The sequence below is a fragment of the Octopus sinensis genome, linkage group LG9, assembly GCF_006345805.1.
Source record: "Octopus sinensis linkage group LG9, ASM634580v1, whole genome shotgun sequence".
Taxonomy (NCBI): Eukaryota; Metazoa; Mollusca; class Cephalopoda; order Octopoda; family Octopodidae; genus Octopus; species Octopus sinensis.
The window spans coordinates 32247298-32262648 of NC_043005.1; the positions used below are offsets into that span (position 1 = coordinate 32247298).

Genomic DNA, 15351 nt, shown 5'->3' on the forward strand with positions numbered 1-15351 from the left:
TGGGGCCACTGTGTAAATTAAGGATTACTTCATTAGTGTTGTGCTGGCCAAGACTTCCAACTGAGGTTTAGGTGATAGGAAAACAGTTTAAACCAATTCTATCAAAATATTGAACATGAACAAGTGGTGAGTGAAAATTATGAAATTTAGTCCATTTATAACAACACAAGCCTATCAAGGCAACAAACCTAGATCCTGTAGGATTTAGCACTTTTGGGATAGCAGCTAAAGCCAATTTTACTATTGGCCAGTAAAAATATAATTTTATTGAATGAATAAAAGACATTTAAGAAGTAATTTTTGTTCTTTTAAATTTAGAAATAGTTACTCACTTTCCCCAGAAAGGTGGTAAACCAGAATGTAGTTGGTAGATTATACATCCCAAGGCCCACAAGTCAGAGCTGAAAGGAAATTGAAAATTTATAACAGCAACTGAAACATTTCAACTAAATATGTTGTAAATACATTTGACAGATCTAACAATATATTTTATGTTAACATTTCTAAAATGACAAGTGAAAGGATTACTTTGGTCCAAAGGTAAGAATACCTATCACGTCTAAAGGAGATGTGGGTTCATGTTCGATGGGCAGTCTTCTACATTTTCTATCCAAAAGAGATTTTCAGCCCAATATTTACATGCTATTATTTGAAGCTTTATGTAATGTGCTTCAAGAACCAATGTTCTCCAAAAGAATATATACATATATCCATATAAATGTGTGGAATAAGATATAGACTCAGAATCATGTAGTTATCACAGTAAGCTCCTCATACAGTCCTGGCTATCAGTCCATATAATAATCAATTACAAAGTAGTGTAATGTAAAATGTTCATGTCACAGAAAATCAAGAAAATCCAAGTAATAAAATTATTCTGTGAAGAATATATAAAAACAAATATTAAAGGTGAATATTGATTTATTTAACCATATGACTTCCATGTAATTTTGATTTCAGAATACAAGAAATTATGTACATGGTTGCATAAATGTGTGTGCTTAGCATTATTTCACAAACATTGTGGTTACATCAACAGTTCAACTCTAAATATAGACACAAAATTCACTTTTTATATACAAACTGCATGAAAAGCTGGAACCGCACAAAATTAGATTTGGTCAGTAAAAGGTAAACATCAGAGTAAAGCAATGACATGGCTCTATAGTTATAGGAAAATTTTCTTCACATGTGAACTAGATTTTGTACCCAACAGAAGTCAACCAGTTATTGTAAACAAAATAATGCACTAAAATATAACAATAGTCAACAGTTGTGACAGGGTTTCAAAAGGGAACACTGTACAACATTCAACAAACATTTTCTGAAGATCCTAATTCCTAGTACAATAGACAATATTAAAGGCAACCCAATCTCCATTATTACTGAAGTAATAGGTAGATGAAATTGAGGTACTTGGGTATTTCTCTAGGCTTCGTCAGAGATTATAAAGTACATAATGTTAAGTTATAAATAAATATAAATGTAAAATATTAAATTAATGGTAAAATATCTCTTTACCTTCACCCATTTAGTAAACTAGGTAATGTAATTGCAATGCAATAAAAAATACTTGTGTATTAATAATTGGGTATTCTACCAGCAGTATATTGGATAGAGATTATCCCGTAGTGGGTTGGATTCACAACCTATAACTTTCTTGGAGTTATATATCAAGTCAGTAGCGGGGGCGGGCATGCTGAAAGTGTAACTGCTAGAGTAAGAATAGCTTGGGCAAAGTTCAGAGAGCTCTTACCTCTGCTGGTGACAAAAGGCCTCTCGCTCAGAGTAAAAGGCAGACTGTATGACGCGCGTGTAGGAAAAAACATGCTACATGGCAGTGAAACATGGGCCGTGACTGCTGAGGATATGCGTAAGCTCGCAAGAAATGAAGCCAGTATGCTCCGATGGATGTTTAATGTCAGTGTTTATACTCGACAGAGTGAACGTACCTTGAGAGAGAAGCTGGACCTAAGAAGCATCAGTTGTGGTGTGCAAGAGAGACATTTGTGCTGGTATGGTCATGTGGCAAGAATGGATGAAGATAGTTGTGTGAAAAAATGCTATACCCTAGCAGTTGAGGGAACCTGTGGAAGAGGCAGACCCAGGAAAACCTGGGACGAGGTGGTGAAGCACGACCTTCGAACTTTAGGTCTCACTGAGGAAATGACTAGAGACCGAGACCTTTGAAAGTGTGCTGTGCGTGAGAAGACCCGGCAGGACAAGTGAGACCATAACCCGTGGCCTCTACATGGGATGTGCCAGTCCACTTATGCATACCTTTCCTTCTTGGGACACAAAACTCTACTTGTGAAGACCTGTTGAGGCAAGTGAGAATCGAAATCGATCAACATCAATGGAAATTGCAGCTGTGATACCAGTACCGGTGGCACGTAAGAGAACCATCCGAACGTGGCCGTTGCCAGCGCCGCCCCGACTGGCCTCGTGCCGGTGGCACGTAAAAAGCACCATCTGTTTGTGGCTGTTGTCACCCTCACCTGGCCCCCGTACCGGTGGCACGTAAAAAGCACCATCCGATCGTGGCCGTTTGCCAGCCTCGTCTGGCACCTGTGCTGGTGGCACGTAAAAAGCACCCACTACACTTACGGAGTGGTTGGCGTTAGGAAGGGCATCCAGCCGTAGAAACATTGCCAGATCAGACTGGGCCTGGTGCTCCTTCTGGCTTCCCAGACCTCAGTTGAGCTGTCCAACCCATGCTAGCATGGAAAGCGGACGCTAAATGATGATGATGATGATGATGAAGGCGACGAGCTGGCAGAATCGTTAGCACGCCGGGTGAAATGCTTATCGGTATTTCGTCTGCCGCTACGTTCTGAGTTCAAATTCTGCCGAGGTCGACTTTGCCTTTCATCCTTTCGGGGTCGATTAAATAAGTACCAGTTACGTACTGGGGTCGATATAATCGACTTAATCTGTTTGTCATTGTTTGTCCTCTCTGTGTTTAGCCCCTTGTGGATAGTAAAGAGAGTGATGATGATGATATATATATATCCGTATGTGCACACACATACACCCATACGTATGCACATCCACATGCACGTGAACAATCATACGTACACACACCTGTTGCTGTCGTTCATGACAGTCTATAGCCATTTCCAAGCATGACTTTTACATGAACTTTACAACAGCCAAACCTGAGAGCATCAAAGTGATGACATTGTTTTACATCTTAAACACACAATGCCAACATGCAGAGGGTAACGCACATCATTTTGTGGTCATTTTTGTATGTTTGCATGAGTCAGGTGTGTGTGTATTTCAAACTTCTACACACAATAGGTTTCCATACAGCTTCTTGCCATCAGTTTCACTCATAAGCCATTGGTCCAACCAGTGCCATAATTGAAGACACTTGCTGTCCAAAGTGCCTGGAACTAAACCTTATAACATTTAAAAAATAACTCACCTGCTTGTACTCCTGCTGGTAAGTACTTCAGGTGACACATATTGAGCAGTGCCAACAAAAGACTTCCGGCGCTGAGAATGGCGGTTCTCCTTGCTGCCATCTAGAAAAATAAAATGATTTTTGTCTGTAATTTGTCTGCAATATGGTTTCTTTGCTCACAAGAAGTTTGAGTATATTTACCATATTACTGAATCTGAAAGACTAAAAGCTTCCTTGATACGATGTAAATTCAGAAATACCTTCCACCAAAAAAAAAAAACAAATCAAATTTAAATTGTCTATTGCAGACAAACATTCAACATCATAACAGCAGTAAAATCCTTGCTCTATTTCAACATTATATAACATTCAAAAGACAAGCACTGACTAGAATAATCTTGTTTGTTTCTGTTTATTCTAGACAAGTGACAACAATAATAATTCACATTTACCTGTGTTGGTATCTTCTTTATCTACATTCTCATCCTTCCCTAAAATTTTAGCTGATCCAAAGTCTGTGATCTGTATATGCATTTTTTCATTAAGTAATATATTTTCAGGTTTCAAATCCCTAAAATATTAAAACAAAATATCACAGATGGTAAAATAATTCCACTCTGATTTTTTTTTTTTTAAATTCTCTCTATGAAAAGCAAGTAGGTCTAACAAGAATGTACTAAAGCTATCTTGACCACAACAATTTTTTAACCTCAATAAAATAAAGAGTAGTTTAAGTACTTTGAAATAGACTGTTCAATGCTTCAGAAATTTGTTGTTTTATACCAAGGTTGAAAAAGGAGAAGATAACTTTTTAATCTATCAAAGTTTTCTAGTATGAATCTAGCTTGGGATATCCAAGTACATATCCAGAAATAAGACACCTCATTATGATAGTGGACCAAAGGGATTTGAGAGGTAGAAAAATTATATTCTTAGTATTTCCATAGGTTTATAAGTTTATGTAGATTTTTTTTTTCTTTTTCTTTTTAGATCTTTTGCAGACTTCATTCAGTTATGCAACCCCATCTTCAGAAAATTTGCATCAACAAAAGCAGAAGTAAAATTACAAGAAATTGTGAAAATATTATGTCAAACAATCATTTAATGTCCATGATATTTAACAAGTATCATCATCAATGTCATCATGTAGTGTCTGTTTTTCATACGGGCATGTATTGGAGAATTTGACAGAACCTGATGGGCCCAAGGATTGCAATATGCTCCAGTATCTGCTTTGAAATGGTTTCTATAACTGGATACCCTTCTTAATGCCACTCACTTTACAGTATATATTGAGTGCTTTTATTTTCATCTTACCAGTGCAAATGAAGTCACTACACAGCTTTACATTAGGAGATGAGTAAAGATGAGAGAAGGATCCAAAGCATCTTGCTTACATGACTAAAACATATTTTAGAAAAGAGGATGAAAGTGATTTTATGTAGCTGTAAAGAGATGAAACCAGGTGCCAGGTGGACCCTCAAAGGTATGAGGTGGGTAGAAGTGAGTAGGGACAGGAATGTGGGTAGGTGAAGGCTGCAAGAAAGTATAGGGGAGGGGAGGCAGACTAATTGATTTTGTAAGCTTTTCATTCAACAATTCCAAGAAGAGACTGACAAAGTTATGGATTTCTATATTCTTGCATGGAATACGATACACACAAATATAGAATATTAACAAACCTGTGAATGATCCCTAAACCATTAAGATATTCCAGTGCAGTAACAATCTCTGCTGAGTAGAAGCAAGTGCTTTTCTCATCAAATGAGGATAATTTCCGCAAGTAATCCAATAGTTCTCCTCTACGAGCATAGCTGAGAACAAAATCTAGAGTACAATTAAGGAAGATCATTGTAGATTACTTAAATTCAAGAATTTAAACAGTTTAACTCCGATGTGTGTGTGTATACAATTAATTATAGCATATATCATGATAATCATTCAATGTCCACTTTTCCATGCAAGCATGGGTCAGACAAGATTTAAGGCAGACGTTCTTAACTGGATGCTGTTCCTGTCTCCAATCCCTACCTGCTTCCATGCAAGGAAATATTTTCCCATAGCTAACTAAATAGGTTTACAATCACCATTGTAATGTTAGGCAGGGGCAGTTTCCACCAAATAAATCCACTCACTAGACTTTGGTTGGTCTGGGGCTCTAGTAAAATACATGAAGGGTGTCACACAGTAGAGCAGAACCCAAGACTGCATGGTTAGGAAACAAGCTTCTTAAGCATACAGTCACACCAGCATGTATGTGTGTGATCATCATTTAATGTCCATCTTCCATGCTGGAATGGGTTGGAGGCTTGACAGAAGCTGACAGGGCCAGGGGCCACACCAGGTTCCATAGTCTGTTTTGGCTTGGTTTCTACAACTGGAACCCCTTCCTAAAGCCAGTCACTTTACATTGTATACTTGGTGGTTTTACATGGCACCTTGGTTTTAGGATCTCAATTCTGTTGTTGTGGGTGGGTCTTCTTGAGTACAGCAATGCACTACATCAGCCCTCTGTCACCTCCTTTGTAAGGCTCAGTGTTTTAAGATTGGCCTTCAATATTTTGCCCCATATTTTCCTGGGTCTCCCTCTTCCACACCTTCCTTCCACTTCAAGTGATTGGTACTTCTTTATGCATTAAGTGATAGGCACGCACGCACACACCATGATGTCTTTTCCATATTTACTGTCTTAGCAGTGTATATAATGCATTCAATAGATGCTTTTACAATAAAAAATATTCTTTCCATAGAATAGTTCCTGATTAATGATCATATACTGAATCAAGGATGTAATCTTTTATCACCATTAAGCAATTAAATCAAACAGCTGAATGGATTATTGAATTCCAAGTTCAAAGGTCTCTATTTCAAATCCCCTTTAAGCTTTCATTGTATATACAGGTTGTAACATCTATACACCTCAGTTTGTTAGTTACTATCAGATCACTTGGAAATGCCAAATGGAATAAACTGGTATCCTAGTCAGAGAATTTTAAGGGTTTACTTTGTAATCTTTTATCAAAATGATTTCTTAACTAGCTTCTTTATAGTATCTTGTTTGTTGGCTCTGATTTCTGGATTCAAACTTGATCAACAATAGTTTTCACTCATATCCATAGTACTCATTATCATCACCATCATCGTTGCTTAACGTCTGCTTTCCATGCTGGCATGGGTTGGACGGTTTGACTGAGGTCTGGCGAACCAGGCTCCAATCTGATCTGGCAAAGTTTCTACAGCTGATGCCCTTCCTAACACCAATCACTCCGAGAGTGTAGTGGGTGCTTTTACATGCCACTGGTACGAGAGCCAGTCAGGCGGTTCTGGCAATGACCACACTCAAAAGGTGTTTTTTATGTGCTTCCTGTATGGGAGCCAGTCCGGCGGCACTGGTAACAACCACGCTTGAATGTTGTTTTTCACGTGCCACCGGCACATGCCGGTAAAGCGATGCTGACACTGATCATACTCAAATGGCGCGTTTTACGTACCACTGGCATGAGAGCCAATCCATGGTCCTGGCAACGATCATGCTTGGATATGCTTTTAATGTTCCACTGGCATGAGTGCCAATCATTGGCCACGACAGCGATTTTAATTTTGATTTCACTTGCCTCAATAGGTCTTCGCAAGCAAAGTTTATTGTCCAATGAATGAGGGGTACTCATAAGTGGGCTGGATACACCCACTGGCAATGGTCTCTTCAAGCACAGCATATCACCAAAGGTCTCGGTCACTAGTCATTGCCTTGATAAGGTCCAATGTTCGAAGGTCGTGCTTCACCACCTCATCCCAGGTTCTCCTGAGTCTACCTCATCCACAGGTTCCTTCAACTGCGAGAGTGTGATACTTTTTCACACAGCTGTCCTCATTCATTCGCAACACATGACCATACCAGCGCAGTCATCTCTCTTGCACACCACATTTGATGCTTCTTAAATCCAACTTTTCTCTCAGGGCGCTTACACTGTCATGTATGCACATTGACATTACACATCCAGCAGTGCACACTGGCTTCATTCCTTGCAAGCTTATGCATGTCCTCAGCAGTCATGGCCCATGTCTCACTGCCATGTAGCATGGCTGTTTGTACACATGCGTCATACAGTCTACCTTTTACTCTGAGCAAGAGGCCCTTTGTCACCAGCAGAGGTAAGAGCTGTCTAAACTTTGCCCAGGCTATTATTATTCTAGCAGCTACACCTTCAGAGCATCCACCTCCACTACTGACTTGGTTCCCTAGGTAATAGAAGCTATCACCTACTTCTAGTTTTTCACCCTGGAATGTGACAGAAGCTGTTTTCTGCACATTTTCAGCGTTTATAGCACCTGAGCATTTGCCACATACAAAAACTATCTTCTCAGTTAGCTTTCCTTTGATATTGCTGCACCTCTTATGTGTCCATAGCTTACACTGGGTACATCTTATAGAGTTTCTACCTATGCCTTTTCTACAGATCGAGCAGGGCCATCTACCTGAAGGGATTTATGGTTTGTCTGCCTTCCTACTTATTAAGACTTTGGTTTTAGCTAAGTTGACTCTAAGGCCCTTCGATTCTAATCCTTGCTTCCACACCTGAAACTTTTCCTTGAGTTCTGATAGTGACTCAGCAATTAAAGCAAGGTCATCAGCATAGAGGACTCCCAGGGGCATCCTGTCTTGAATTCCTCTCTTATTGCCTGGAGGACTATGATGAATAAGAGGGGCTGAGGATTGATCCTTGGTGGACCCCTACCTGGAATTCTTCACTGTACTTGTTGCCAACCCTCACCTTACTGACAGCATCCCTGTACATGGATTGTACAACTCCCACTAACCATTCATCTATCCCTAGTTTCCTCATTGACCACCAGATAAGTGATTGGGGGACCCTGTCAAAGGCTTTCTCCATGTCAACGAAAGCGATGTACAGAGGTTTATCTTTGGCAAGGTATTTCTCCTGCACCTGTCTTACCAGACTGACTCTCTCCCTAATTAGTTGGCATCACCTTTACCTTTGTAGCAGTTGACTATGGTTCTACTACACCAGTCATTGGGTATGACTCCTGCATGTATCACCTGGTTAACTATACGGGCAACTAGGCTATAGCCAACACTGCCAGATATTTTGAGCATCTCTGCGATGATTCCTGATGGTCCGGGGCCTTTCCCTGTCTTCATACCCTTAATTGCTTTATCTACCAAGGTACTGTCAATTCCGATAGCTGGTTCCTCTGTTGGGTCAGCATTCGGTAGACTCTCTTTCTCCCATTCAGTCTCTTTATTTAGCTACCTTTCATAGTGGCGTCTCCAAACCTCTCTCTTTGCAGCCTTGTTTGATGGAAGTGAACCATCATCTATGCAGACACATTTCTCTCCTACATCACAATTCTCTCTTACACACTGCCTTGCAACACAAAGATGAAATAAGTAGCACTATTGTATTAGGTTTGGTTAAATAAAACCTGACAGGTCATACAAAGAAAGCAATAAGGACCACATATATGAACAATCAATGAAAATTTATGTTTATATCTTCCTCAATCTCTCCTACATTAGTAATAATACAAGTGTTGGTTCTGATTTTACTGGCCCAAAATTTTTATAAACCTCACACAAAATACAGAATGACAAAAACATCAATTGGAAAGAAAGAACTAAATATTTTTGAAAAGGTTAAAAAAAAAAAGTTAATGCAATGACTAATAAGTTTCTTATTGTTTAACTATATGTTAGTAACTGTATGTTGGATATTTTCTATGATCAAATGGACATTTGACACTTAAAGATCCTTTACATTGTAATGTTGCATCTATTTATTTTGGAGAAACTTCATGGATTGCCTTTGGCATAACTGAACAAGCTTGCTTAGGAGACAAAAAGTACAAGATTATTGGAGGTTGAAGCAAGTGAAAAGATACTATAACATGTCAGTAAGATGAAGTCCAGGGTCAGAATCATTATAAAGGAAAGGTAAGAAAGATGGTGAGAAGTAATGGATTGTGTAAAACAGAATGATGAGGTAATGGAAGATAGAAGAAATGACAAATGAGAATTATGATTAATGGTACAAAAAGAATTAGAAAAGTTAGCCAATCAAAGGAGATAACAAGCATCACTGTTATTTCAGTAGAGGAAATGTTGAGAAATTAGAGATGTGAAAATGTAGAGAGAGAGGGGATGGATCCATGAAACAATTACTATATCACAAGTAGCAGCAGCTAGGGTTATCACATTATTGAAGGATACATAATCTGTCAGTGTCTTGAAAGGTATAGTACAACCGTATAAAAAATGGATGGTTGATTCTGGCCAACACTTCCTTTTCTCTCATAACATATTGCGTTTTTTTCTCTCGTAGGATGTGCTTTTTCTCCAACACTTTGACTGAAAAGCAAAACAAAATATAATTACCAAATAAAAAAAAAAAACTTAGAAGAATAAAAATCAATATAAGATATTGAATGGACAAAATTTGAAACTTTATAAGTGTCAGAAATATTGGTTGAGTGAAAGTTCTTTCCATATCACAAATTTTCTTGATTGCTTTTCATTCTCTACAAGAATCACACCTACATTATCACCTTTATATTGTTTAAATTTATCAATTCAAGAATTCAGGGAAATTGGAACAATTTTGTTGTTAGCATTTGACCATCCTTATAGCTCTTATTCTTTAGATTTTAGTTTTTAAAATAATGTCCTAAGGTTTGGAATGTAAGTTTCCATATTGTTGAAGCTATCTGGCTGCTACAATAGCACACTTGATATAACTTTCTAAATTAGTAAAATTTTAGTGAAACCATTTGATGGGAACATGTCACTGCAGTGGTTATAAACCATATTTTATATGGAGGCATTGAAGAAGCAATATAAAATCTACCAACAGAACTGCTAAATGTTCTCAGACAAAACCACACTTCCAACTTTCAAACAACTATTTGTGTTTTGGAGTTCAAGACATTATGGTCTTCTTCATGCCTACATCACCTTTATTGTTAGACTGAGTGGCAATGAGGGTGAGTAAATAAGTGGGTGAAATCAACATTCTGTTACTGAAAAGAGCAAGAGTGAACAAGGGAAAGGGACATTCTATGAGGGTTATAAAAAAAGTGAGAGACATTTTGAAATGGTTGCAACAGACTGCGGCCGGACTGAAACCTCAGTTTCATTTAAACACGAAAGCCATCAGTAACGGTGTAACTTCACCTTCAGTGGCACCCACCATTTCATTTCTACAATATATTACAACACATCAAGTGAATTCAATTCTAGATGTCAGCACAATTAACAAAGAGGAGGGAAGAATAGGGCAACAAGCAGCTCAGGTTTATAGCGAAAGACGTCCAGCAAGTCTATAAAATGTAATGTGGCACTGCAATATTGAGCAGCGAAGAGTCTATTGATGACAAAAATAAAACTAGTTTGCCATGAGAATCTATGCCAAAGTCAGTCTAGACAATATAAAACACACACGTGTATGTGCAAGAACATTGAATTATATGAGCTTAAATGTGCAGAGAATAAATTAATAATAAAGTTATAGAGAAACTGTAACAGCTTGTGAGAGTCACAATAGATTACAAGACCACCCACACAACCACACATTAACAAACACAAATCTCAATCACTATACTAGATCTGTCAACACAGTGCAACTGCAGTCTGGCTGCAGTGCAACAAGCTAGCTGTTAACTGACCAACAGTTCACACTTAAAGAGAATGGTACACTAAAAGCATGCCAGGAATTCAGATAATAGCAATATAAATATTTGAAAAGAGGGGAGCTGGGGAGTTGAGTTGTTAGCATTTTAAATTATATTTCACATCTTTTTTTTTTTTTTTCTATATTCATATATTTTAAAAATCAAGTATTTTACTTAGATTCTCAATTGGTATGGTGCATTGAAGCTTGTCACTGTTTAGCAACCAAAATTCAAAACAGTATTAGGAACTGAGAGTAGAAGAATTAGTTGTTTTGATTAAATGTGTAGTAAGTGACACTGGCTTTTATACTGCCTAATCATATGACTTAATCACTTGATTCTGCTGTCCAAAACAGTGCAATATTGGAATCTTGACAACATTTCTCGATTTTCCAAACTTCTGGAGATGGAATAATTCAAAAGTGATTTTCTAAATCCAAAACCATGTCAACTTTTGATCCCTGACTGAGACAATATTAATTCTAGGTGAGATATCTTCAGTGGAATTGGTGTAAAGAAAATGAAAGGTAAATGTCACTCAGGACAGAACAGCTGGTTATTACAAACAACATACAATAAATCATAAGAAAATACCTGCATCTGCTATTACCAACATAAAAACTCTGATGCATACAAAACTATATCTGGTAGGAAACATGGACACTATGCTGGCTGTGCTAGGTGGTATCAAAAAGTTGCAGGACTAATCCTGTGGTGCGCCAACAAATGGCACACAGTTGCACATGCAGTGAGAGCTAGCAGTAGCCTTCATAAGGCAGTGTGCTGAGTGACATCACTGTGTTTACTGAGCAAGTTGTGAAATTTGTGTTTTTATGATCACATATATGTCGTAATCTGCAATTTTATGATGGATAGGAACAGAAAGCCAATGTGAAAGTTTGCATTAAACTTGGAAAGTCTGCTACAGAGACATTGAGTATGCTTTGGCAAGCGCACAGTGATGAGGCAATGGGTCGTACACAATGTTTTGAATGGCATGGGTACTTCAAAAGCAGAAGAACATTCCTGGAAAACGATGAGTAACCTAGAAGACCTGCCACAAGTGTCATCCCTGGAATTGTGCATTGAGGATTTGTCCCTCAGGATCAGGCCGTCAACTGAGATTTCTACTGTGACATTTTGAAGCATTTCACCAAGGATATTTGGTGAAAGTGACCGGATCTGTGAAACGCAAAGTATTGGATTCTTCACAACAATGCACCCAGTTGCTGAGCTCTCCTCACTCGTGAGTTTCTTGCCAAAAACCACATGATATTGCTTTCGCATTCACACTATTTGCCAGATTTAGCATGTGGACTTCCATTTCTTCTCCAAGATGAAAATGCAACTCAAAGGTTGCAGTTTTAACACAGTTGTCAAAATCAAGAGTGAATAGCAGGCAGTCCTTGATTTGTTTATGGAAAACAACTTCCAGGCTGGATTCCAAAAGTGGTAGGAACACTGGGACCAGTGTATTGCTGCACAAGGTGACTATTTCAATGGAGATTATGTTAAAATTAAGGTAAATAAGTTATTTTATTTTATTAAACATAACTAGTCCTGGAACTTTTTGATACCATGTTGTAACACATCTGTAAATGAACCCTAAAGACAGCATATCAGAGTATATTTGATGGTTTATTCTATCTTTCTAGGAATTTCAGTTGGAGTATGATCACATGAATCAATACTGAGGATTACATTAAGCTAATTTCAACAGCCTCAATAAGATAAACAGCAAAATAGACCAGACCATGTAAAGCATTCTCTTTTGTTTGCTTTCTTCCTTCTCTACATCAATGACCAACTCACTACCACATCTAACAAGGACATAACCTTACACTCCTCCTCTACTTAAGCAGATATAACCTTACACACCTCAATTATCTACACCAAACCTGCATATATTCCATAAACAAAGACCTTGAGAGACCCAACACCTCTGGGGTCATACCAACCTTATGTCTTAACAGTAAACAAAAAAAAAAAAAAGCTTAAGCACTACTCATAATAAAAAACACCACTGCACCACTCTCTCCCAACTAACCATGAACAGTATTTAGCTAGATCCCTTACAGTTGCTCTCTAAATGCTGGTTTCACAACCATTGAAAATCTCTTCTGGTAAAATGAAAATCCTTAGAATAACTAGGACCACTTCTGAAAAATTGCTTTTTTTATTCTGCAGGGCCAGAAAACATTTCAACTTATCAGTGGCTGACATTCTACAAGACTCAAGTGATGTCCACAACTGAGCACTGCTCCCACATCTGGCACCATGCTGCTGCTAAAACCATCCCGGATCACATCCAGAGAAGTATCATTCATCTCATCCAATCACTAGCCTAGATTCATTCCAGCCTCTGACCCATAAGAATGCAGTTTCTTCTGTCTTTTCTATCATTACTATAAAGATAACTGTTCCATGGCATGGCTGGTCTCATTTCTCCACGATTCAGACACCCAGGATCCACTTGTTACTCTTGGTGTACCCTACACCTTTGGTTCCCACAAACTATTATGCCCAGTCCTTTCTCCCCAGAACATCAGCACTCGGGAATCTTTTCCTGTTATCATTATAAACAGCATTAATGGTATCAAGCTCACAAGAATTGGATAATACTTCTTCCTCCAGACTCAACAAGTAAAATAATGATCCTTTGATTCTACAATCTACCATCCTGTATAATTGTGGGGGCAGGGAATCATCCCTAAACATTTATCTGTATAGGGAAATGCCAAAGCAAGCAGCCATCAATTATTTAACTCATTATAGAAAATATTTTAAAACATACACAAAAAAGTAACACCATTTTATTAAATAAAGGCATTATATGAACATACTTGCATATTCCTTTTCTGTATTGATCTCCTTGGCCAAATATACCTGAAGATATAAAAGTAAAATTGAAATTAGTTATAAAGTGATCTAATTTTACATTTTATTAAAATTTAATCCTGGTATATAATTCCCATAATAATCGATGACTTCCATTTAGTCATCAGTTTTTTTTTTTATTCCATTGGTGAAAAACTCATTTGGTTTTGATGAGAAGGAAGAGAAGTCGGTTTTAACCTCTTTGGGCCTTTGGAGTACCAATCCATCTAAATGATTCTTTAGGCTTCAAAACATGGTAATCAGAAGGAGTGAGGTTGAAAGAATAAGGTAGGTGAGAGATTTTTTCCCAGCCAAGTTCTTGATTTTTTTCTGATGTAATTTGTACATTATCATGATGAAACCCCACACCCTTATGATTCCCCAATGCAGGCTTTTTTTCCTCTCAGAGCAGCATCCAAATGCTCTAATTGTTAGTAATAGGTGTGGGCAGTAATTGTTGCATTAGCTGGTAGCAGCTCAAAGTGGAGGACTCCAGTGCAATCCCGCCAAACAAAGAACCATTTTTGCATGGAGTCCTTTTTTGGGTTGTGGCTTAGCCTGTACTCCACAATTAAGACATTGCCTGCATTGCTTAACATTTTCATAAAAAATCTACTTTTCATCACCAGTCACTAATCTGTCCAAAAATGGCACAATACATTCACGAGAGCGAAGAGATGAGCATATGTCCACTCGTGATTTTCAGCAGGCTTCTGTCAAACCATGGGGAATCCATTTTCTGAGTTTGGGCACCTTTTCAAGCTGTTGAAGATGCCAGTGAACAGTTGAATGGTTTGAATTGAGCTTGCTTGCAAATTCTTCAACTGACACACCATTATCCTTCTGAAGCTCTAACAAAAGAAGCCAATCCTCAAATTCAACAGGGCGTTGTATTTGTGGCCTCTCTCTCAGGCTGAGATCACCATTTTTGAACTCTGCAAAACATCTTCTATAACTTCTTCCATTCAAGTACTCTCCCCAGAAGTGGATATTTTGGATTGCTTCTGCTGCACAGTTCCCTTTTTGAACTCAAAAGCATTATGTGCCTTAAATGCTCCTTCAATACGTTCATCTTTGAAGGGTTAATATTAGTAATTAATTCAGTCAGATGATTCTGTAAAAAGAAATTATGCTAATTAAAAGGTTTCTAAATTTATGAGTATCAATCAATACCATTTGACATTTCGGACATTATTAATGGGATGACTTGATATATGAAAGAGTTGTCACATGGTCATATGAGATATCACCATATAAGAGGGATCTATTTAGAGTGCAGAATTAATGCCCATAAGAGCAATAAGTGAGATTTTGTGAAAGAGGAAGTTATTCAACAAATCATGGGAACAATAATCAATGAGTTTAGTGTTAAGAAACTG

General features: G+C 37.9%; 1 protein-coding gene across 1 annotated transcript in view; it reads right to left on the reverse strand.

Annotated features, from left to right (window-relative positions):
* The window catches only part of LOC115215594 (3-phosphoinositide-dependent protein kinase 1), a 62148-nt gene that overhangs the window by 11346 nt on the left and 35451 nt on the right, over nt 1-15351 (reverse strand). The window contains exons 3-8 of the mRNA XM_029784810.2: nt 13939-13981; nt 9639-9776; nt 5092-5236; nt 3862-3980; nt 3431-3530; nt 333-401 (exon numbers count right to left, since the gene is read on the reverse strand). Of these exons, the coding sequence (XP_029640670.1) occupies nt 333-401; nt 3431-3530; nt 3862-3980; nt 5092-5236; nt 9639-9776; nt 13939-13981 (614 nt within the window). The remainder of the gene's footprint in view (nt 1-332; nt 402-3430; nt 3531-3861; nt 3981-5091; nt 5237-9638; nt 9777-13938; nt 13982-15351) is intronic.